The sequence below is a fragment of the Aquarana catesbeiana genome, linkage group LG09, assembly GCF_042186555.1.
Source record: "Aquarana catesbeiana isolate 2022-GZ linkage group LG09, ASM4218655v1, whole genome shotgun sequence".
In the NCBI taxonomy this organism is placed as follows: Eukaryota; Metazoa; Chordata; class Amphibia; order Anura; family Ranidae; genus Aquarana; species Aquarana catesbeiana.
Window position 1 is genome coordinate 167,928,607 of NC_133332.1, and position 26,092 is coordinate 167,954,698.

At 40.8% G+C, this 26,092-nt stretch overlaps 1 protein-coding gene across 2 annotated transcripts in view; it reads right to left on the minus strand.

Moving 5' to 3' along the window:
* The window catches only part of COL4A5 (collagen type IV alpha 5 chain), a 233,341-nt gene that overhangs the window by 13,459 nt on the left and 193,790 nt on the right, over window positions 1-26,092 (minus strand). Inside the window, exons 42-48 of one of the 2 annotated variants that reach the window (XM_073599380.1) lie at window positions 16,628-16,636; window positions 9,967-10,100; window positions 7,944-8,016; window positions 7,452-7,523; window positions 7,205-7,324; window positions 6,326-6,424; window positions 4,195-4,407 (exon numbers count right to left, since the gene is read on the minus strand). In XM_073599380.1, the coding sequence (XP_073455481.1) occupies window positions 4,195-4,407; window positions 6,326-6,424; window positions 7,205-7,324; window positions 7,452-7,523; window positions 7,944-8,016; window positions 9,967-10,100; window positions 16,628-16,636 (720 nt within the window). The remainder of the gene's footprint in view (window positions 1-4,194; window positions 4,408-6,325; window positions 6,425-7,204; window positions 7,325-7,451; window positions 7,524-7,943; window positions 8,017-9,966; window positions 10,101-16,627; window positions 16,637-26,092) is intronic. The other variant, XM_073599381.1, reaches the window with a different exon arrangement.

Consider the following 26,092-nt stretch of genomic DNA (forward strand, 5'->3'; position numbering starts at 1 on the left):
GGCTCCTCCCTCCTCTTGAGTGCCTCCACAGGAAACTGCTTGCTATGGAGGCACCCAAGCCACAGCTCCCTGTGTCCATTCAGACACGGACCCCTTTTCTCCCCAATGGCTTCCTGGCTGTGATTGACAGCAGTGGGAGCCAATGGCACTGTGCTGCTGTCTCAGTCAATGAGGAGGGGAGTCCCAAGCAGCCGAGACACTCCTGCAACATCACTGGATCTAGCTGGAGCTCAGGTAAGTATTAAGGGGGCTGAGGGGAGCTGCTGCACACAGAAGGCTTTTTATCCTAATGCATAGAATGCATTAAGATAAACAACCTGCCTTTACAACCACTTCAACTATCTGACATTAGAACAGCGATCTCCCATGCTGTTCTATTGTGTTCTGACAGGGGGAATGCTCCCCGCCAGAAGGCTCTGGTCAGCATTCTGAGCCATTGGCAGGAACCGATTGGCAGATTTTTTTCAATCATACCCCTTTTACAGAAGCTGGCCGAACGGCCAGCTTCTGTCGTACCAACTGCAGTGCACACAGGCTGAACCGGCCTATGCCATCCGACATTCGGCCTGTGTGTACTAGGCTTGTGTCTCAGAGCTGTTTTCTTTATATTATTCAAGAAGAAAACAGTCCCCCTTGGGAAATGGGATTTTGAAAGTGACCAAAAACACCAAATATTAATATAAAAAATATTTTATTACAAGGAATATAATATAATTGTAAAAACCTTGTCATATAGACAGGAATACACAATAACATGAAAATGAAAATGGTATTGATACATATACAGACATTTGTAATATCTCTGATGATCCCGACGTTTCCAGCTTGATGCCCTTCTTTAGGGATTTTTTACAAACAGCAAAATGTCTATCAAAAAAACATATATATCATTACAGAAGCAATAAACAGACATCGGTGTATGGCATAAAAAGCAAGTAGATGGCAATACATATCTGGTACTAGTGGTATCAATAAATAGTACATGAATATAGGAGCCCTTGGGCCCCATATAATAGAGGGCTGGACGCGGCACGTAAACAACACAGCCGCGACAGATTTGATCACTGACACTCTTTAAACTCTTCAGAGGAGGTAAGATGGATACACAGGACATGCTTATTGTGGTCTTTCGATCCACTAAACAATGGGCTTGAGATGTTTCCTATCTTTAAAATATTACCGCTCTGCATCCCAAACAGGCATACCTCCTGGGCAGGGGATTCACGGGAATTCTCCCAGCCATTTTCTTGGGATTGCTAAACCAGGGACATCTTCCTGTGTAGAATCTACATATATTTTCTATCCAGGTATGTATGTCTTGCCAGGGACATCTCCCTGTGTAGAATCTACATATATTTTCTATCCAGGTATGTATGTCTTGTGTATACATAATCATGTCCAACCTCATTTGGGGCTTGATTACAAAGGACATTGAGTATCAATACATACATTTACATTTCAGATCAGACTTTTTCTTTGTGGCCTTCCTCCCCTATTTGGACCTTCGCTGAGACACCCATACTTTTTGTGGGGTTATCTGAAATTGAGTCGCATCCGTCCAGCCCTTTGTTATATGGGGCCTAAGGGCTCCTATATTCATGTACAATCTACTGATACCACTGGTACATGATATGTATTGCCATCTACTTGCTTTTTATGCCATACATCGATGTCTGTTTATTGCTTCTATAATGATATTTATGTTTCTTTGATAAACATTTTGCTCTGTTTGTAAAAAATCCCAGAAGAAGGGCATCAAGCTGGAAACCTCGGATTCGTCATAGATATTACAAATGTCTGTATATGTATTAATACCATTTTCATTTTCATGTTATTGTGTACTTCTGTCTATATGACAAGGTTTTTACAATTATATTATATTCCTTGTAATAAAATATTTTTTATATTAATATTTGGTGTTTTTGGTCACTTTCAAAATCCCATTTCCCAAGGGGGACCGTTTTCTTCTTATACAATGAGGATGTGGTGACCTCAAACACATGATCCCGCAGAGGTTGGAACTTATTTTCTTTATATTATTCAGTCAGCACTTGACTAAAAAACTAGTTCAGCACAGCCTGGGGTCAGTTTATGCACAAGTCAATAAAAATGGTTTTCTGTCTTCACATAGCTAAATTCTATAGCATTACAGGTGCCCTCTGAGGAGCTGCAATATCTGTGCTTTTTAATCACGTATTTATACATTTACAGTATAAATGTGTACTTTATACTTAAGCAGAGGTGTTTATATCTGATGTCCTTGAATATGATAAAACTGTTCTCTGGAACAACAGAATTATATGTTGAAAATGTGCATTTAGATACAGTGCAAATATGGATGGTAAACAGAGAGCATGCACCGTTCAGGCAAATCAAGGTGCATTATTGCCTCAGGTGCTTGCCCCGACTCACCACCGTCCACAGATTGTATGTAAAAAGAAGGGATGGCCGCACAGTGCACACTGGAACAAAGTACATGCTCCATTGTCACACGCCAGACAAGTAAACAGGACCAAGGTTAACGCGTTTCACACGGATATACCATGCTTGTTCACAAAATTGGTATGATCTCAACACAAGATATTTAAAGCGCACACCCAAATTGAGCCGCACCTAAAAACACCTGTGTTGAGAAGACAACTGATGCATATGTAAATGGAATAACCCAAACATACAAATTAAAAACATTTAATAGACCTAGACATCAATACAAAAAGAAAAAAAAGAAACAAGAAAGAAACAAAAAAAGGAGAAAAAAGAAAAAATGTCACCTATGTCCAAAGTAATATGAAAAAGGAATAAAAAGTAAAAAATGGATAAAAGCACAAAAAGAGAGACAAATGGAAAATATATGTGCTGTGGTACAACCCACACATATATAGTCGATACATGTATGAAGATGCACACTATGTATAAGCGTTTGCCACATTCTATATATATAAATCTACATCGGGTAAGATACATGTCCATTATTAAATCGCAATACACTGCATTGTACGCCTGTGTATCATCTACGAATGAGCCATACTTTGTTGCATAAATATAAATAAACAGATCAAAATAATAACAAAGTATCTTATAAAGCGATGGCAATGGACAATGTAGCAACCCTAAACACTTTTTATAAAGAAGGAGAGATGTAAATAATATCTCTATCCAAACATGAAGGGAGACCACACACCTATCTGAAGTAATCAAGATAATGAATCACCTATCAAACGTGGAGAATGAAATGGAGGGGCATTGTGTTGGAAAAGTAGATGGCAATATAAAAATTATTTTGTTAATGTATAGCCTCAAATCAGGGACATATCACATAGATGAAAGCAATGAAGGTAAAGGTGTACTATGGAAAATACTGATTTAACCCTATAAATTGCACGATAGTAATTATGTGTGAAAATCCGCCGTGGAAAAGGCAGGGCAGTTGATAACTGGTTAGCTAAAACAAAAACAAAAGTAAAAATAAGAATAAAAAAATAAAAAATGAAATGAAAATATAAATAAGAACAAAAAACTAAAGTAAAAATAAAAATAAAAAAATTAAAAAATAAAAATAAGATGGAGGTAAAATGAGAACCAGGAGATGTAAATCATTTAGATGAAAATGAGACAGTCTAATCATAAAAATGTGTAATGTCTCATTCATAATTCAAAATTCAAACCATAAGGTATGCGTGTTTTAAACTGAAAAATTAAAAAACCTCCCTTTTGCAAAGAAGTTTGTTCGTAGATTGTTTTCTCTCAATGCTATATAAATGCTCTGGAAATCTATGTCTAATTCGCCTAGTAGATTTCAAGAGCATTTATATAGCATTGAGAAAAAACAATCACACCTTTACAATATTAGTAAATGTGCTTGTCTGACCGCTCTTAAAAATCTATGGCCACCTCACGTCACAAATACTGCACAGTAGTACTTAGCAGGTAACACCGCCTACAAATGTATAAACTGTAATGAATGTATTACAAACAATCCATAGAAACAAGATTTTTAAAACACTTACATGAACTGATAAAATGACTTACATTATGCTGAAAACATTTGTAAAGGAACAACATTAAATATGCTATATTTCCATTTGGATAGCAGATGACCAAATGTGTGCAGACACTCTTTATATCTATTATAGTTTAGAAGTTTAGTATAGTATAGAAGTATAGTTTTTGATTAGAATCATGCAGCTTCCTTACCCAGATCTTGACCATGGGCTCTTTCATTTCCTTGTACATAGAGAAGAGAATACCCATCATAGACTATGTTAGTTCCCTGAGGACAAGGTGGCGAATCTGTAGACTGGCTGTGGCGGGTAATAAGGAATCCATGAGCTACAGATCCTAATCCAGGAGGGCCAGGAGGACCTTGCAATCCATCTGGACCTGGAGGGCCTTGGTTTCCTCTTGATCCTTTTAATATTAAAACAAATAAACTTAAAAAAGTTGTTTAAAGTAAAACTCAATCCAAATTTTTTTTGCACCCCAGGCTACCTAGTTCGCCTATCGGTAGCGCAGGCCCTGGGGATTCATTTCCCATAGCAAAGACAGGACGCAAGAAGAAATTCCAAAAACCTGGGAAATCTCCAAAGTAAGAGATTTCCCAGGTTGTCACCAGAACTAGTGTCCCTATTGGAAGATTCCTTTTCCTGACAACTCAAATTCCTGACAACTCAAAATATGGGATTTTCTTGCACTCTCACTCTGGGTGATAATGTTTACCAGGACAAATATGGAGGGTTCAGCTTCCTAATGGGGGCACACAGCACAAAAAAACAGACAGGGGTTCTTATTACGCTTCACGTTATCCAAAACTAAGGAAAAAATAAGTTTTGCCTTTAGTTATAATTTAAGTATCTTTTCACTGGGGTTGGACCCACTTAAACTGGGGAGTGTAAAATCTGGTACAGCTCTGCATAGAAACCAACCAGCTTCCAGGTTTTTTTTTGTCAAAGCTTAATTGAACAAGCTAAAGTTAGAAGCTGAATGGTTACTATGCACAGCTGCATCCGATTTTGCACTCTCCAGTTATAGTAATGCTGGTTATAAACAGCCCAAAATCGGTCAAAAATGCTCGGTTGCAGGAACTGGCAACTTTTGGCCCATGTGTACAGCTCCTTGTCTATCAGAAGCCGGTCTCACGAACGCATGAAGGTAAAAAACTTTGATCCTTTACAACCACTTTAAATTGAAATTGTCTGGCAACAAAGGCTACAAAATAAAGACCAGTGTTTAATAGGAGCACCACTAGATGAATCAGAAGACCTTTAACTGATTAATTCTGCCCCAGTAGAGCACTGCCCATCCCACCCCAAAAACCCATACTTCTAAGTATGGGTATTATGCACACAATCCCTCCCACAAAACAGTGCTCTGTGCCTGAACAACAAATTGCCATGTCCTAACAGTCATGTGGGAGGTGGGGTGGGACTGGGGTGGGACTGGTTCCTGTACAAAAAAAGCTCAGAAAGTCAGTTGAATTAAAACTAGGGAAGCACTCTGCAAAGGAAAGGGCAGCAAATTTAAGGTATGCCAAGGTACCTTATGATGCCATCTATGCAACTGCATGAGAAAGATGTTTTTAGCTTTTGATTACATGGGCCTATTCAAAATAGTCAAAGCTCCTCCCTTCTCAGTGACTTTGAAATCAATAAACAAAGTTTCACTGAGCAGTACACTAAATATTTAATTTTCTAGCGTACGTTCTCAAATAACAAACCATAAGACAATATTTGGGGCGGGGGGGGGGGGGGGGGGGGTTAACTTTATCCAAACCTTTTTTTCCACTTATATATGTCATTCGATTTTAACATTAGGTAACAGTAGTAACAGTATTGAGTTCTACCTTATGACCATTGTAAGAAAAAAAAAGTCACCTTTCTTTTGCTGCTTACCTGTTTATTAAATCTGGTCTGAATGACAGAAGATAACTATATAATATATAAAAGAGATGTGCATATTCAACAACATTGTATGTTTGTTTTGCTGGTCCCCCTACTTATCTGTTCATATGTACACTGCCATGAAAAAGCCACAAAAACAATATGCAGAGAACCATCAGCTGAATATAAGCAATGATTTTACCTTTTAGGACAGTTAGGGGGAGATTTACTAAAACTGGTGCACTCAGAATCTGGTGCAAGCTGTGCATGGTAGCCAATCAGCTTCTAACTTCATCTTGTTTAATTAAGCTTTGGCAATTAAACCTGGAAGCTAATTGGTTTCTATGCAGAGCTGCACCAGATTTTGCACACTCCAGTTTTAGTAAATACCTCCTTAGTGTCTATTTGCTATATGACGCAATAGTCAACAATACAAGCAAAAAACATACCTGGTTGCCCCTGTGGACCTCTGTCACCTTTGCGTCCTGCCTGCCCTTCAAATCCTGGAAGTCCATCTCTGCCAGAGTCACCTGATGGCCCTAAAGGACCTTTAAAACAAAATGATAAGTAACAAAGTTCCATCCAAAATAATAACTATACCTGTCAACCAGTTAAGTTACAAGAAAATAGTCATAAAAGAAATATGGGGGCTGCCATTGCTTAACTGCTTCTGTTAGCTGGCTATCTCTGGCTTCAGTACTTTCTGAGTTACTACCCCAGAACATGAATGCAGATCAGCAAAGTCAGAACTCTTTAAGAATGAATGAATGAATGAATGAATGAGTGACTTGTATAGCGCTACCTATGCGAACTGAATCGCCTCATTTATATATGAATACTTGCTCAAATTCAGTGGCTTACAAAGTATTTAAAGCATTGGATTTGCAGAACAGTCAGGGAACAAATGTTTGCAGAAAGGTCAGCAATAGTTATTTCTGTAGCAGTCTCTACTGCAGGCTTCCTTCAATTGTAAAAGTTTCCCCACCTACATCAGGATGAAACATGTTTGACCCAAAATACTGTAACTTTTATAGGCCACTATGAATAATAGGTAAATATATAGGGGATAATCAATACTTAATTTTATTTCTTGCACAGCAGTATGAGGTACTATGCAAATCTTAATGCAAAGACTTCACAGGACTATAGGAAATGCAGAGTGTGCAATATATTTTCACAAATATTTATGATTAAACCAGCAGATTTGCCAAAATGGTCTTGCTACAGGGATCCTTTTTAGGAATAATAATTAAATAACATTGATGTAAAGTGAACGTAAAAATAAATTTCTAGGGGAATGTATTATTTGACATCCCACAAAGTATTACCTGGTGATCCGGGGGGGCCTGGTGGTCCAGGAGGTCCTGTGTTTCCTGGACGCCCTGGTTGTCCAGGTGGTCCCTGTATTGTCTTGATCTCACCTTTGGGACCAGGTGGTCCCGGGAGACCTGTTAATCATAAGGATAAAACATATGTTTCACTCAGTATTTGATAACTGTTTTGTCCTCTAGAAAAAGACCGTATGAATATAAGGAGATAATTGCCAATAATATAATACAGAATTAAAGTTCTCACCTGGAAGACCTGGGCTACCTAGGTCACCTTTACCACCAGCCAGACCAGGAAGACCACTGGGCCCTTTCATACCTGAAAAATACAACAGAGCAGAACATGACTACAGTTGCTTTTCATCTCTTTTATCCTAATGTTGTATTATTAGACACAACAGGCGATGCAATGTACATAATGTACATGTGACAGTGCTGTCAGCTACATCCTCTTGTGAACTGGGAAGGCTGATGTAACTCAGCACCTTTCATTGTCTGCTTCTAACAGACAACTCATAAATAACACAAAAAAGAAGATCTAAAAGGGGATTAAAATATCACATTCCTTCAAATAATAAGGCTTATATAGAGTGCTGTTCAAATTAAGCTTAGTGTTTCTCATGTTTGGCTTAGGCCATTGTCTCCTAGGCCAAATATTTCTATCATGATATGTGAACACTAGGCGTACTGGGGGATGTGACTGAGCCTGTGTACACATCCAGAGACCCATTATTATTACCTGGGAATCCTGGGACACCCGGAACTCCCTGATCTCCTTTCATTCCATTTAAACCTGGTCTTCCAGGATCACCCTGTAAATAAGCACAGGATTTTAGAATAAACAATTACATTCCTTTCCTTTGGATTAAATGATGAGCACTGACAAGGTAGTTGAGACAGTCTTATTTCTTTACTATGTGAATGGCACAATTCACATTTTCACATTTGTAGCAAAGCACTCCTGTTCATTTCACTTCATATGCAAACTAAATAAAATTGCCAGATAGTGACAAACTCTAGCTTTTGTGTGGTAAATATATCAAAAATGTATGTATTTTGGGTGTGAAGTCTACAAGTAGATTTGGCATGAAAAATCTAATTATTAATAAGGTAATGCTACAGCTAAGTAAAAGCTGAATCACAATATACAGTTACAGCAATATTTCACTGTGGCCTGTTTGATTGCTTTTCGCCCTGCTCAAAGTACGGGTGAAAGCATATCCCTGTGTCCAAGACATATATAAATACACATTACATTACATATATAGTTCATTCAAACCAGTCCCTGCCCTCAAGGAGCTAACAATCTAAGGTTCCTAACTCACATGCACATACACATACTAGGGCCAATTTAGACGGGATCCAATTAAGCTACCTTTGAAGTGTGGAAGGAAACCCATGTAGCCACAGGGAAAACATACAAACTCCAGGCAAGTAGTGCCATGATTGGGATTCAGACTGATGACCCTAGTGCTGCTAGGTAGAAGTGCTAACCACTTAACCACTGTGCTGTAATTTAAAGTACATGCACTAGGAAGACTGAATATTTAGTGAATGTCACATTGGATATCACATTGGGTTTTCAGCTCTTTATGAAATGAATTTGCTTAAAAAATTTGAATGCAACAATATGTTAGCAGCATACTGATGTACAAGCAGGATTATTTGCTATACATCCATAGTCCAAAGATCCAGTAAAAACGTAATTTATAAAGCACAGATACTAAAGAAAAATATAATATGTTATCATATTAAAGGAAGAGGTCAATAGAAAAATATAATACAAATACACACTGAAAAAAACTGAAGTGGCAATACATTATTTTAAAGCAGAACTCAAGCCAAAAATAAAAAGATAAAAAAGTATAGCCCATTAAATTGTAAAATAACAAACCCGGCTTTTGCTACAGTATTAAGCTTCAATCCAGAGGTTTCCCCTGCAGTACTTTTATTCTACTGTGTCCTCAGTCTAATGGCCAGCATCATTTAACCCACTTCCTGGGCCATCTTGGACTCGCTGCAGCCTGTGACTTGACTTACCGAGTTTACTACCGCTTTAAATTACTTTGCGGGGGAGATGACTATATTGGTAGAAGTTTCAGGATTAAAGGGCAGTTGTATTCAGAAAATGTATAAATGTGCTGAAGTAATTTCTTTTTAATGTACTTCTATGAGCATTAAGCATTATAAAAGACATTTTGCGGAACATACTGGGAATTCTTACAAGAAAACTCATTGCTGCCTGCTTGCTTGTGTAACTAAGAATCCATATGGCTTCATTTGAGTTAGCAGAGGGGAAAGGGTATGACTCCCCCAACTTAGTAATTTGCCTGTGTGATGTGAACTGCAACAGTAGGAGAACAATCTGCACCAGTCTTTCTAAAGCATAGCAATAAAATGACTTGCAGAAGTGGTAAAGAAAAGCTGTAAATGCACCACCTGCTGGCTGCAAGTGGCAAATATGAAATATTCATATATAACGCTTTATATTTTCCCAGATAGAGAAATATTTTTAGTCAAGAGCATTATAAAAAATAATAAAATTCTATACAAAACAGTGCAGAATGTCATTCTGTTACAGTAATAGCTTTGCATTCAGATGTTCCCGAATCTCTGCTGATTCAGTGACTATGAACAGCGGCTGCTTTAGGGCAGGCAAGCTCACTACATGTCATGTATAAAAATGAGACACTAGATGAAGCTTGACCTCAGTGCAGGTTTTTTGAGGAACATATGTACAGCAAAAGCATACAGAGGCTTACCGGAACACCTGCGATTCCTGGGTCTCCTTTAGGTCCTTGAAATCCAGGCTGTCCAGGTATACCAGGATTTCCTTTCTCCCCTTTGGAGCTTGAACTTCCAGGGGGGCCACGGGGTCCTTCTGGTCCAGGTAAACCTTTGTAACGTTAGCAATAAAAAGTTAGACTCGCACAAAAGCATTAAAACAGAATTTAATGTGAAGAAATTGGAAGATATGGAAAGTATAGCTGTTTGTATGTTTTTTTTATCCATACTACCTGATCATATTTCACTTCAAATTTGAATTGCTATTTTGTAAGCAGATCATGATTACTGCTACTAATATAAAATGTGACTGCTCCCATACCATTGTTTCAAAAATGGTTTATGGCTGAAATGCATTGAGATTGTCCTCTGGTTTGTTTTACAGTGAATGGTAAATACCACATTACACTATGAAGGGCATCAAAATAAAGTGTGTGTGTGCTCACATGTATTTCTGTACTGCAGTACTGCAGTAGCAAATGTTCAATTAAGGCATGGCATCTTAAGAGTAGAAGTCAATGCAAAATGTTTTTTCAGTTCTAATCAGTGTGCTTAGCTTTTATGTAGCTAGAATTTTTAGTATATCACACACAAAGCCTCAGGCTCAGTCTGGGTAATTGTTTCTATGCTTGTAATGGTGGCACCGCAATTAAATGGTGGTGATTTTGGTTCTACCTGTGCCACTGGAGGTAAAAGCATTCAGCAACAGCTCTCTCCCCTGCTTACAGAGTACCTCCATGTGTCACACGTTCTGGTAAGAAAATCACTTCTCAATGTCATGTGACCACATTATATTTTATCAGCTAGACCAGGGATATGCAATTAGCGGACCTCCAGCTGTTGCAGAACTAGAAGTGCCATGAGGCATAGCAAGATTCTGACAGCCACAAGCATGACACCCAGAGGCAGAGGCATGATGGTACGTGTAGTTTTGCAACAGCTGGAGGTCTGCTAATTGCATATCCCTGAGCTAGACCATTGATGTCGAACCTTGGCACCCCAGATGTTTTGGAACTACATTTCCCATTATGCTCAACTACACCGCAGAGTGCATGAGCATCATGGGAAATGTAGTTCCAAAACATCTTGGGTGCCAAGGTGCCATCACTGAGCTAGACCCTCTGCAGCGACCTCTTCTCCTAAGCTACACCTTTTGAAATAGAAAGCAGACCAACAGGCTCATGTCGCCTGATCTTATTAGATATTTTGATGGTACTTATAAAATGTATAAGTAAAGATTTCTAAAGCACCTACGTAACTGTGCCTTTAGACTGGTGCATTAACTTCTGGTTTAAGTATTCTCCATTGGAGTATAGTATATTGTATGGATTGAATCCTGAACAGCCCTGAACAATGTAGCTATTGTAATATAAGTCAGTCTGACCCAGAGATATGTGATTGCTACTTTCGCTGTTATTTTATCTCTAGAAACTTTCAATTTTTTCTCTCATTATTGTTCACGCTTTAGAAACCTCAAAACATGTGTTGCTGAAAAACACTACATTTTCTGATATGAAAAAAAAATGAAAAATGCACCAATCTGAAAAAAGTATTATTCTGTCAACAGTCATGCAGCCAATTTGAATTTACAATATGAGTTACCCTGAAATGCTTTACTTTGTCACTATTAAATTATGGCAGTAACTACCAGATCTCAATTATTTTGATGCAAATGTTAAGTTCTTTATCAAGGATTTTATTAAATCGTTCTGTTTAAACATTGCATTCTTCATTTCAATGTTTCTTTACTGAAACATGGAAATTAGACTGTTTGTATTTTCAAAATTTCCCCAAATTTGATTAATAATGAGTCATGTCAAGGGGTTCTCTATCTTTAGCAGACAGAGTAAAAACCATCCCCAAGAGTCTCCACTCTTGCCCTCTTCCCAATCAGCTATTCCCTGTTTGCATTCCCAAATGCAATGTTTTTCTCAGGTAATTTTCACTTTTTTCATGTATGAATCAGTGAGGGTTCAAGCAAGGAGACTAACCCCACTCATCGGATGGCAGTCCTAAACTTAAAAGAATTAAGATGTACTTTCAACCCTGTAAATGGTTCACTTCACAGAAGGGACCATGGAAAAGCCAAACTCACCTCCTCCACAAGCCCAAGACCACACAAGAAACCCATGGGTGAGTCTAACCTTACACAAGAATCTCAGGCAGTCTGGTAATGGATAGCAGTGGCATGGAGGTGTAGGCTTATGGTCTCTTCTGTGGAACTGGTAATTTTGTGTGGGTAAAATACAGGTTCACTTTAACTACAGTAGATCAATAAAAACCTATATAAGTATGTTACTGTAATTTCAAAAGTTGTTTTCAATCTTTTCAAACATACAGTTTTTATTATAAAATACTAGGTCATCCTGCCATGAAAGTCCTTGTTCAGGAATTCCCTGTTATGAGGTGACAACAGTGCTCCTGCATTATTACCCTGTCACATGCATCTTTAGCGGAGACTAAAAGCGGCCGTGCAGACAAACATTGCTCGGGTGTAGCAAATTACTTGTACTATCAGAAAGCTGGTCCATAGCAATTATATGAAGCTAACGCTGGAGTGCGTGTATGCGGGAATTTGCTATAAGAGGTTGGGGGATATCAGCATCACTGAAGAGCAAAAAGGATAAAAAAGGTGAAATTAGAACTTTATGAAAACGGAACACGTCAATTGTTTATGATACTTAGGACTTTAGCAATCTAAATGTCATTCAGCGAGGGATTCGATTAAATAAATCTTACCTGTAACAATCAATAAATTGTTATCTGAAATCAGTTTTCCAACAAAACTGCATTAATTAGGACCAGTTCTGAGCTGGGGTATAGAGGCACTCCATCACTCAGAGTGGACATATCTGTGTTGGGAAGCTGTCATGTATCTGGGCTCAATCCCTGGCCCCATACAGCTGTCTGCAAGGAGATTATCTTGCTAAATGTAAACTGAGAGGGCAGTAATAGTGACAATGTCAATATGGCAATGCCCATATTTGGGAAATTACTTTTGTAACTGGCTGGGTGAAGCTTTATGCAGAATTAAGAGACTAACACCCTATCAGGTCCACCTTGCTGTTGATTGGTAGCGCACAGCAGAGGGGGAGATCTATAGCAGCTTTGCATTCTGGGAACAAATATTATGAGTTCTGGGCAAGAGAGGAGAAAGGGGAGATCAAGATCACTGCTGTGGGGTATATCTGGCATCAGTGGAGGGAAGATTTTTACTGTAAGTAGTGGCAGGATATGGGACACACTTTATTAGAAGAAATGTATGTCCCTGTTGCTGTGGCTGAAACAAAGTTTTTAATTAAACCTAAACTTTAACAATGTTTCATTAGTGTCCTGCATTTTCAGTAAAGGACTTTCAGCAATAACCCATGTGTACATGCAATGTGTGTCATTGAGTTTGGTTCACATATGTTCTATCAACATAGATCTCTTCAGCCACCTTTTTCATCTTGCCCGTCTCTACAACAAAAACGTATAATTTTGTAGAATGCTATGTATTAGTGGAAATTTGGGTCTAGAGAAGCTTTAGGGCTCGTTCACACATTTGTTGATTATGTAGAAAGAAGCAATGCTCATTAATACTCCTTTAGCATGTATGATGTGTTTTCATTGTGTTTATGATGTGTTGAAAAAAGCTTCAAGAATGCTTGATAAATGCCCATGAAAGTGTTGCTTTTTTAGTGGGAAGTGTATAAAGGGGAAGTGATGTTGAGGAAATGGTCTACTTTGAGGTGTGGTTAGGTTGTGGTGTGATAGCAGACATTTTGTAAAATCTCAAGATGGATTTGCATACTTTGGTCTCTTTGATACTTGGTTTGGTCCAGCTCAGCTTTGCTGACACAAACAGCTTTGCCACTGGTAATAATGCTCAATGCCTCTGCTCCTACCTGGCACTGTCAGTATTGCTGGCTGGTTTGATGTTTTGCCTGCACACAGAAGCAAATGGTGCTACCACACAGCTGCTCTGTACAACCAGGAAGTGACTGGAGCTGCTCTGTTCTAGTTCTCTATTATTTCCCAGTGCATTCTAAGATACAGGAGCTCCCACTGTCTCTGCCCCAGTGCCTAGTTAACACTTTATAAATGCTTCATTGCCATGTTTTAAATGCTATAGGTGCTGTTAAGGTGTGGTTACAGAGCGTTAACCATTAAAATCAATGGGGGTAGCTGACAAGCGACGATGCCTCATGAGAGCGACATGCTGCTTAATTTTTAACCCAACACAATGCTACTGCTCCTGGGTGAACAGCCCCTTAGAACGTGTTCACATGGACGTCAATACCCTGTTATACGGCATCTATTCAGCATTTTTAAAGAAAAAACGCTTGTCATAAATATTACAGTGGCACCTCACAGTGCTCTTCACACAGGAGCAGCAGCATTTTGTTGTGATGCAAAAGCATCAACCCACCTAGCAATACTGCCAGTGCCAGGCAGAAGCCAAGGCATTGAGAATTATGGCTAGTGCCAAAGCTTTTTGTGTCAGCAAAGTGGAGCTGGACCAAGCCAAGTGTCAAGGATATTAAAGTATACAAATCTATCTTGCTGAGAATTCAACATAACGTTCCCCTTTAAGCACTTCCCACAAGAAAAGCAACACTTCCATGGGCATTTACCAAGAATTCTTAAACCTATTTAAATGCTTTATTACCACAACAAAAACACATATTAAATGCTAAAAGCGTGTTAATGAACAATGCTTTGTTCTGCATAATCAACACACGTGTGAATGAGCCCTTAGTTTGGTTTCACAGAGGATGGATTTCGGGCAAGGTTCACACTGGTACATCAAACGCTCCGTGGTGATGTCATAAGGGGTGGGGACAGGGGATGACGTCACCTGGTGACCCCACTCCATGCCAATATAAGTAGTGGCACACAGCCCACCCAGCATTAGAGCAGGAGAGAGCGTCGAGTCAACATCAGGAGAAGACAGCGGAGGAGACCCGGCAAAAGAGCGAGAAGACAACACACAAGACCCAGCAGACGCAGAAGACAGCGGACAGAAGGAAAAACCAGAGAGGGCTAGAAGACCCGGAGAGGGCTAGAAGACATCAGTGGTGAAGACCCAGAGAGGGGAGAAGAAACGGCAGTGGCAGAAGACGTCAGTGGAGGAGGCAGAAGAGCCGAAGAGGGGAGAAGAAATCAGAAGAGACGTCGGAGCTGCCTTAATAAATTACTTTAAAAACCTGTGTACTGCGTTTTATTTTTGACACTGTTTTTTAGGTGAATGGGTAGGGGTACAATGTACCCCATACTCATTTACATAGGGTGGGGGGGCGGGATCTGGGGGCTCCCTTGTTAAAGGGGGTTCCAGCTTCCTATAAGCCCCCACCTGCAGACCTGGACAACCAACAGCCAGGGTTGTCGGGAAGAGGCCCATGTCCTCATCAACATGGAGACAAGGTGCTTTGGGGTGGGGGGTGCAATGCCCCCCTGCCCCAAAGCACCCACCACCCCATGTTGAGAGCATGCAGCCTGGTACGGTTCAGGAGGGGGGAGCGTTTGCTCGTCCCCACCCCATTTCCTAACCTGCCGGGCTGCGTGCTCGGATAAGGGTTTGGTAGGGATTCTGGGGGGGTACGCCACACCATTTTTTCAGCATTGGGGGTTCCCCTTAAAACCCATACCAGACCGAAGGGCCTGGTATGCTCTTGGAGGGGGAACCCATGCCTTTTTTTTTAATTTGGCGTGGAGTTCCCCCTAAAGATTCATACCAGACACAAAGTGTCTGCATTGTCGGGATCAAAGTCGGATACAGATGTCAGACTTCAAGTCGGAGGGCAAAGTTGGATCCACAGTCGTATGAATGTCGTGTCGTACCAGTGTGAATCCAGCCTCAGAGCTTGACAGCAGAGCTAATTTTATAATTAAATGCACCCTAGTCATCATTTAATGTCCCACCGAAATAACAACAGATCTTTGTGTCTGGATCGTTCTTTACATCTCAGAAAGTGAATCCTACATTTGGTGAAATGTGAATTTCCCAATACTTGTTTTCCTGAGCACTTGCATGAGAAAGACATGTGAAAAGATAATAAAACAAGGAGCAGTCTGTCAGTCCCCTAAAATTATGCTGTAACAGAAAAGCTTGTATTCAAAATAACTGAATTCATTACCAAACAATTTGTCACTTTATAACTCTGAACAACAGAATTTCATTTGTTCTAGATTGTAAGCTCTAACGAGCAGGGCCCTCTGATCCCTCTTGTATTGATTTGTATTGTAAATGTACTGTCTGCCCTCATGTTGTAAAGTGCTGCGCAAACTGTTGGCGCTTTATAAATCCTGTATAATAATAATAATAATTTGTAATTCAGACATCATGGAAGAAGCTTTCAGCATGTCTAGGGTAAAGTGCCCTAGTCATGTCAGAGTGTGAAAGGAGACACTTCATCTCAGGGAGAATAAAAGTTAAACAAGTCAGTATGACCATTAAAAAAGAACCATCAATTCGCATCAGAACAATTCCTGATCTGGGTGTTTCTGCAAAATCTGAATTACACAGTGACCACAAACTGTATTACATGGTATAACTTAAATTTTTTTGTCTTTACACACCATAAGGTACTAAGACATCAATCCATGTATACAAAAACTGTACAGCATGCAACAAGATGGCATGGGTTAAAAACAAACCTTGAGGACCTGAGAGAGGTTCACCAATGCCCAGTGTTCCGGGTTAAAAAGGTCACACAACAACATGACACAAAACAAAATCACCGGTTAATACACATTACAAAGAAACATCAACACCAAAAGTTGTTCACAACAGCAGAATTCCATTGTCATCACATGCATGCAGAATACAGCACCATTGTCCTCAAATGTAAAGGAGGCAGAAAATACAAGGTTATTTCATTCACAATCAACACATTGAACATGATAGCTGGATAAGCATTGACATCTGATATCAGCCATTCACTGACACCGGTGTGAATTATGAATTAATTTCAGAGCAGAACACTTCTTTCATGGGAAAATTAATTTGCAGACCTTAGGGAAAGCATCCGGTGTTGAAAACAAAACTGACATACATATTTTAATAGGATTCTCAGCCCATATAATGGAGGAGCTGGAATGAGCAAGTGTTTAGTAATGTCATGCATTTCTTATGATATTAACTGTTGTATATCCGGTCACATTGCTAGTAATCGTGTTTCTCTGTAGCAGAATAACAGATTTAGTAAGCAAGTATAATATGCAATTTTACGTAAGTTTAATGTTTCCTGTTAAAGCCCAAGAAGGCAGACGTTATATAAACATTTAACCCTATATCCTTTAAGCAAAACGAACAGAAGCACCAGCTTGAGCTGGTAATCTGGCAAATTAGCCATTTACAGAAGAGTTCATGTATGTATATAATATCATAATAGGCTGGTTTGGACAGGACGAGCCTTTCATTGCCACTTAACAGTGTACCCAACCTAAACTTCTGGCCCGGTAAATCAGATAAGAACTGATGATGAATAAGAACTGAAAAGAATGAGTCTATAACAAATAGTACACTGCATATGTTAGACCAGCTAAATAACAAACTTAGGCCTCATGCCCATGGACATTTTTACAGCCGCTTTTGTGAGCGTTTTTTGCAGCTTAAAAATGCCTCTCCATGTTAGCCTATGGCCTCATGCCCACCATGGCGTTTTTGAGCTGTAAATGGCATAGCCGTTTTTAAGCTGCAAAAAAACCCAGGACCAGTGTGTTCTGAAGCTCCAGCGATAGAGCTGTAAAAACGTCAGATGCCGGGAAAAGGTGTTAAGCGCGATTTAACGAGGCTGTGTTAAGCCTCGTCTGGCATTTCTGTCTCATCATGCCCAGGGACTGTGACATCATAAGGGGCGGGGTCACCATATGACATCACCCGGTGACCCCGCCCCATGCCTATATAAGTCGTTGCGCACTGCGCACATGACATTACAGCAGGAGAGAGCGTCGAGTCAACATCAGAAGAAGAGAAGAGGGAAGAAGACAACGGAAAAGACCAGGCAACCGCTAGCAAAAGAGCAGAAGATAGTGGAAGAGAGAAGAACACCGGACAGTGGGAGAAGAGGCCTGAGAGCGTGCAGAAGAAGCCGGAGAGAATGGAGAAGTCGGAATAGACCCCTGAAATCAGAAGAGACCCTCGGAGCTGCCTAATAAATAAATTTAAAAACCTGCGTAGTGTTTTTTTTTTTATTGACACTTTTTCCCCAGGTGAATGGGTAGGGGTACGATGTACCCCTACTCATTCACATAGGGTGGGGGGCCGGGGTCTGGGGGCTCCCTTATTAAAGGGGGCTCCCAGATTCCGATAAGCCCCCCACCCGCAGACCCTGACAACCAACGGCCAGGCTTGTCGGGAAGAGGCCCTTGTCCTCATCAACATGGGGACAAGGTGTTAGGGTGGGGGACGCAGGGCCCCCTGTCCCAAAACACCAACCCCCCATGTTGAGGGCATGTGGCTTGGTATGGTCTAGGAGGAGGGGGGGCGCTCTCTCGCCCCCCCTTCCTGACCTGCCGGGCTCTGTTCTCGGATAAGGGTCTGGTATGGGTCTTGGGGGGACCCCCACGCCATTTTTTTTTGGTGTGGGGGTTCCCCTTAAGATCCATACCAGACCGAAGGGTCTGGTATCATCTTAGGGGGGAACTTCACTCAAATTTTAAAAAACATTTTCGCTGGGTTCCACCCTCAAGATTCTCAGCGCACAAGTTGGATCCTCTTGATCCGACTTCTGGTGCGACCTCTATTCAAATCAATGGGCTCCCATAAGGAACCATTGATTTTGAATAGAGACATAGAAACGTGGCTGAAAGCCAGCGCGGAGTAACATGCATTGAATTCAATGCAAAACGCGGATAAAATCACGTTTTTAATGCCGCTTTTTTCCTGGCGCCTGTACTGGCTTTACATACTGTTTTTTAAAAAGTCCATGGGCATGTAGCCTAAGGAGCAATGGGGGTGGCAAATCACTTACAGCAACGATTCCCAAACCACTACAAAGGGATAACTAACAGGTCAGGTTTTTCCTGATCTCTTCAACAAAATCACAGGTGACACTTGAAATGAAATGTGTTAACCCATGTCCTAACTATGCAAGTGCCTGTAAGTCTGGACACATTACCTGTTAAGGCTGTTACACATTATGGTTTTTTTCTGGGTGAACCAAAATAAGCTGTCAGCTTTGATCAGAGCTGCTGTACTAACGATCTGAATTCAGTACAGCGATCTACCCTGCTGAGCTATTGTATTCTGACAGGGGGACGCCCCCCCCCCCCCGCCAGAACACTTCGATTAGCACTTTTATTCATTGGCAGAGATCGCTGATCGGGAGCCGGTCAGCTGCTGGTTTTCCAGCATGCATCTCCAACAGAAGCCGACCAAAAGGCTGGCTTCTGTCGGACTGGGTGGTATACATACGGGCCGAATGTCGGGCAGTTTTTACTAGACTGGCCAATGTCTCCCAACATTCGGCCCGTGTGTACAGGGCTTAAGTGGTTCTTAAGAACTGGAATTAGAAAACACGTGCTTAGGGCATATGGTCTGAACTAGGGGTTTATGAGAATCGAATGATAGGATTATGGAACTGGAAAACTTTAAAAAAAGAAAACAATTGAAAAAGAATAATCTACATTACTGAACATGAAATCAATGTGGGGATTTAAGGTCAGTAATTGTACTGCCAATACAAATTTTGAATGCACCAAAAAGCCCACTAATTTTTGCTTACATAAATATGTAAACTGCTTATTATTTGCTTCTCTTCTTACTATTCTGTTCTGTTCCTAGCTATCTACAGTAAAATATAAAGTAAAACCTAGATATTGACTTCTTTTGATGTCATGCTGGTACCTATAAGGTCTAGTGGTGATAGTCATGATGATTTTGAAATGTTGGCAAATAAGCTATGGGGACATACTGGGCAGTCCATTGGGGAGAATCTGTAATCATGAAAAGATTAATATCCCCTGGTCTAGACTGTCAGGTGCAGCACTAAATTTTCTGCATCCACTGCTGCTCTTGCTGCTATATTCATCATAAACATGCTCCCACCAGTATTTTCTCTATTCACTCCTAAGGATAATTAAACAATGAAAGACAGATTACCACCCTTAGCCCAAACAGACAGTAGTGACTGCAAAGACAGACTAAGTCCTAGTAAGATATTCAATACGTACATGTACACCATGTTATGATATATGATTTGCCTTTTAAGACACACAAGAGAGAGCTGTCTGGTTCAGAGAGTCCCTGGCACCACATCCCTGAGATCAAATTGTATAGGATTGGCAGAGACAAGATTTTAAAGGTGCCAACACACATAAATATATAAAATATAAATTATATTATCAACATTAAAATTGTAGACATATCATATAAAACCAACAAGGATTATCCATACGGCTTTTACAGTGATGGTGCAGTAACTTCATCTCTACATGTTTCACCAGGCTATGGCTTCTTCAGGAGACTTTGCATAAACTGCAACATATTCACTGCGTTGATGCACTGGAGTTCATCTAAACCCATACTATGGGTAAGGCACCGTCAGGATATTTCAAGGAGATATCAGTGGGCCACAGGGGAGGATATGGATCACAGAAAATGCCTGACACTAAGATGTGTAAGTGGGAAACGGACCATTCAAAACCGCATTGCTTTGATACACAGTAGTGTCAAATAAAGCCAATAACTGACCATAAGTGAGATAGATGCCCAGATGTTGCCACACATATCAAAATAGCTGACCGAAGCAGAAAAAAAACCCTCTAAGGGCAAGGCCATGGCTTCAGTCTGCTACTTTGATATATGTGGAAAAATCTGGGGATCCTCTATCTCACTTATGGTCAGTTATTGGCTTTATTTCACACTGCTGTGTGTCAAAGAAATGGTGGTTTTAAATGTTCCGTTTCCCACTTACCCATTGTAGTGGCAGGCATTTTCTGTAATCCATATCCTCCCCTGTGGCTCACTGATATCTCCTTAAAATATCCTGATGGTGCCTCACCCATAACGTGGGTTTAGATGAACTACAGTGCATCAATGAAGTGATTATGTATGCAGTGTATGCAAAGTCTCCTGAAGAAGCCACAGCCTGGCGAAACATGTAGAGATGAAGTTACTGCACCATCACTGTGAGACCCGAATGGATAATCTTTGATGGTTTTATATAATATGTTTACAATTTTAATGTTGATAATAAAATTTATATTTTTATATATTTACGAGTGTTGGCATCATTAAAATCCAGTCTCTACCAATCCTATATACTTTTAAGACCCTTGTTCATATGTAAATACATAAAACTCAGGTCATTATATCCACCTGTTCTTGTATCTATACTAAGCAATATAAATAGGTATAGAATAGTACTTATCCTCTAACTGATGGAATTGCTAAGTTAGTGTTTTTTTCTAACTTGATAATTGGTCATATTGTGTGGCATTTGAGTGAGCATAAATACATTTTGTTGAAAGGAGCACAGATTTTTGCACTCTGTTTCTTTTGAAAGATATCTAGTTTATCTAAGAAGAAGGGAAAATGCTGGCACCAGCACCAGCCTGGACCAATGTCACCATGTACTTTGTACAACGCGACATGAATAATGGATACCTTGCATTGTGTCTGCCCTATCAGTAATGCATTAATAAGGTCAACTCAATAAACACTATGTCAGTGAATAGTTTATAATACATTACATATTTGATCATAACACAATTGAAGCAAGGTTTGATAACACATTCAACTAGTGACTCAAACATATTGTATATATAAGATACAGATTTAAGCCCAAAATGAGAAGGAGGGTAACCTGGTAACTGCAGATCCTCCTGAGCTAGAGCTGCACTGTATTTTAACCATTGTTTTCAACCAGCCAGTAATTCTGCAATTAATTGGCAGAAGGCTACATGTATACAAATTCGATGAAAGCAAATAAGAACTCTAGTTGCTAAGTTGTTTTTATTTAATGCTGGATATTATATGGAAGGGTTAGAACATATGAGGTTTCACAGCTTCCTTTTATTCCTGCATTAAAGTAGCAAGAGGAGAGAAGAGGTATCAACCACTGTATGACCCATGACCCTTGGCTATCTTCACCTTATTATAGAAGCGTTATGTTAAGAAAGTAGTTAATAGAAGACAGAGGCATACTTTCAAAGGGGTGTTGTTTGACAGTCTCCTAAGAGGTCATTTAAAACCTGTACAGTCTAATATTTTGCACTGCCTGCAAAACAGTCAAATGTACATGCACAAAAAGTGCCAATTATAGACTTCAATGAACCCAATAGCAATGGGTGAGGAGGGCTTCAACTCCACTAATCATAATCTGAAACAGACAGTATCTAAAAATAGAATTTTTGGATTCACTGTAAAAACCTTTTCTCTGAGTTTGATGAGGGACAAAACTTGATGATAATTAGGCAACCCAGGGTTATACTCCCAAATACAGGAGAAGTGGACACTACCAACATAGAAAATTGAAGCTATAACCATGGGCGTCCGCAGAACTTTTTTCAGGGGGGGCATCATTTTACGGTCACCCATGCTCCGCCCCTTTTCGACAATGTCATTATCACATTGTCATGGTCAGAGACTGCAGGCGTGGTACAGTCCCTAGGATAAGTAATGGATAATGCCTGATGGGCCCTCTTACCAGTCCCAGCTAAACTACAGAATCCCTCCAGCTGAACGATCGCTCACTCTGGGTTCCCTGGGGGCGATTCTGGTTAGTAGTGTAGCATGTCTGTACCCTGGCAGTGGCTCAGTCTTACGCTCTCTGGTAGCGCTGGGTAGCATGGCTCTCTCTCTGGCACTGGGTAGCGTGGCTCTCTCTCTGGCGCTGGGTAACGTGGCTCTCTCTGGTGGCGCTGGATAGCGTGGCTTTTTTCTCCGGTGGCGCTGGGTAGCGTGGCTCTCTCTGGTGGCGCTGGGTAGTGTGGCTCCCTCTGGTGGCGCTGGCTAGCGCAGCTCTCTCTCTGGTGGCGCTGGGTAGCATGGCGCTCTCTCTGGTGACACTGGGCAGCGTGGTGCTCTCTCTGGTGACACTGGGCAGCATGGCGCTCTCTTGCTTCCGTCCAGCACATGCCTCTTTGTTTGTCCTGCACCACTCACTCCCTCAGCTTTTTTTTTTTTGTCTGCAGTCTCTCAATCTCTCTCTTGATCGAGCTGTAGCCTCCTTTTTGTGGAAAATGGGGCCGCCAATCTTCGGGACTACATGTCCCATGATGCTCTCCTAGTCACCTTTGATTGGCCCTCAGTTATGGGCCATGGGGAAGGAATGGAGCAGGCAATAAGCTGGGCGGGGAACCTGGTGAGAGCCGCCGTCTCTTCTCCCTGACAGGAGAAAGGTGTGGCAAGCGGGGGAGACCTCTGATAGCCCGCAGCTCACCTTTCTCATGACACAGCGCCGCCGAGTTCTCCACTGGACTGAGCAGGAAAAAGAGCCCGCAGTCACACTACACTGATGGGGGGGCTTGACAGCACCTTGATGGTGTCACTCCGCTGGCTGCCCGCACCCTCATAGCGATGCCATTGTGCTGAATGTGCCGATCCGATCCCTGATTCTGGGGGGGCACTTGACCCCCTTGCCCCTACCTGTGGACGCCCATGGCTATAAACCTTCCTATCTCATACATGCTCAGTTGTAGCAAGCAGTCCAATGAGAGAACCATAGAATATGAAGGTAGGTGGCTGCATACCCCTATAAACTCATAAACTGGTGAGTTAAAAAAAATCCTATTTTCTGTGTCCTTTAGGGGACACAGCTTGATGATAATTAAACAATCTAGTGATGTCCAATAGTAGACCAAACAGATGGATGGGCATACCAAAACAAACACAGGTGAAGCAGCCCAACAAGAAAAATAATCACAAACAGAATATTTTGACCAAAACTAACATCTGTTGAGGCAGACACATGGACCTCATAAAACTTAGAGAATGTATATACGCAATACCAGGAGGACACAGTCTTATAGACACAAAGGCTCAAATAACGTAAAGCCAGTGAGTACCTGCACTAGTGTAGTGGGATTTACCGAGGCATTTTACCTCCCAATTTACAGGCTTGCACAGCAACCTGTCAAATCCATTTAAAAGTTGAAGCATGTCTGTTAGGACCTTGTGGTATTACAAACATGGTATCTGTCTGCCTTAAAGAAGCTGTGGTTGAGAGGTAAACACTGGTCCTCACCACATCCTGGCAATTACAAAAGGTTTTCTTGGGGTCAACTGGTGCCCAACACAAAGAAGGTAAAACAATGTCCTCATTAAAGTGGATAGTCTCAAAATGACCTTGTCTTTATGTAAGATCAAACAGGGCTACTTACAGGACAATGCAGATAACTCTGAAACCCTTTGGACCAAAATGATGGCCACAAGAAAGGCTACCTTATAGAATAGTAAGGTCAAGAAGATGTCATGAATAGGTTCAAAAGTAGTTCTTTGTTAAACTGACAATACTAAATTTAAAACCAAAGACGGAGCAGAGATCTAACAGGGTAAGCAACATGTGTAACCCCTTGTTAAAGCACGAATCTGCAATAGATTAACAAGAAGCACCCATGTGTCAGTTATGCAAGCTTCCAAAATCTACACAGTAGATCTATCTGCAAGCTTGGGTCCCTTGGGTCCTTTGTCCCTTGGTTTGCCATGGGCACTAAGCCAGAGCGCCTTGTGGATGTGGACAGGAGAAAGGATTACCTGAGATCTTACCTAGTTGGCATCCAGTGCCGAGTCAGGCAGAAAAGTCATCTAGTCAATGTAATCAATAAATAAATTTCTTGTCAGTGGGACCCCTTAAGGAATCACTTAGGAGAAAGTTTTTCTTTTGGCTGGGTGTTTCCAGTCTTTGTAGATAAATCATGGAATAGGAGATGATGAAAAAAAGCCTTAGGGGAATTTATTTAGTCTAAAAAGCCATGCACAGACACCATGTTAAAAGAAGTGGAATGCACACCCTTTTTTAGATTCCACTGGGAAGGTGTTGGTGAGATCTTTAAGAATTGCAAAAGACACCATCTTTTCTTGAGCTAAGCATGGCCTTGCACATAGTGCAAACTAGAAGAGTCACCTGTATAAGTGAAATAGAAGCTATGACTTTTGGCCACTTATCAATGGAGTTGGTGCTCTAGAATCACCAGGATTGGGGCAGTTGCCACAATGCTGTGCCCCTGTTAGTGAAAGCTGTATATAAAAAATGCCTCACTGAATCTCTTCACTAAAAGTGGTGAGAGAGAGAGAGATGTCTGACTGATTATAAGATGCTAACATATACTGTACTGTGTAGCCACCTCACATAAAAACATATGCATGAGCACAGAATACATAGATACATCTTGTGTCAGACATGTCACATGACGCTTAGAGGTCCCTGCATTGGGAAGGTGACACTTGATTCTGACAATTCTGCAGGTCTTGTACATTGTACAATGTCTGCTTCTGATAACTCCTGTCCAGCTCTTGGAATCGCCTCTTTACTAGTTCTAATGTTTCTACTATACTATATTTTGTTTGTGCTAATAGCCCTCACCTGCCTCCACCGTCCATGGGGGATTCATCTTTGGAGATGTTGCAGCTACTAATGCTCCATGCAAGGTGCAGACCTCAGGGCTTTTTTATGGCTGGGATCAGCTCCAGGGAGAGGAACAAGAGAGTAGGCTGGAAGCAGAACAAAACAGTCGGCTTACCAGAGATGTGACTGTATACAAAATGCTGTTTCTTGTTTAGTAGTGTTGCAGAGTGTGTGGAGAGAACCGCCTCACCAAATCACTTCACTTAGCAGAAATAACAAAAAAGGAAGTTGCTGGTGCGCATGTTCCTTCTCTGCTGTGCTGTGTCACAAGTCCCGGGCCAAGAAGAAAAAACAGCAAGAATTAAAAAATTTACAGTTGAGTAAAAATCAGCCCAGCCACCAAAACAGAAAGTATAGGCCAAGATCAAAAATAAAAAGATGGGCTTATTTAACGGCATGGTAAACATTTCTACCTCCACCTTGCATTTTTCACCTGCATAAGATGTTCATTGATCATGTCGTTTGATGGTGTAATTTGTTGCCCTGTACAGCACAGCCTATAATAGAGTACATCTTCACATTCCTGTTTCAGTTTGTGTTGAAACATGAG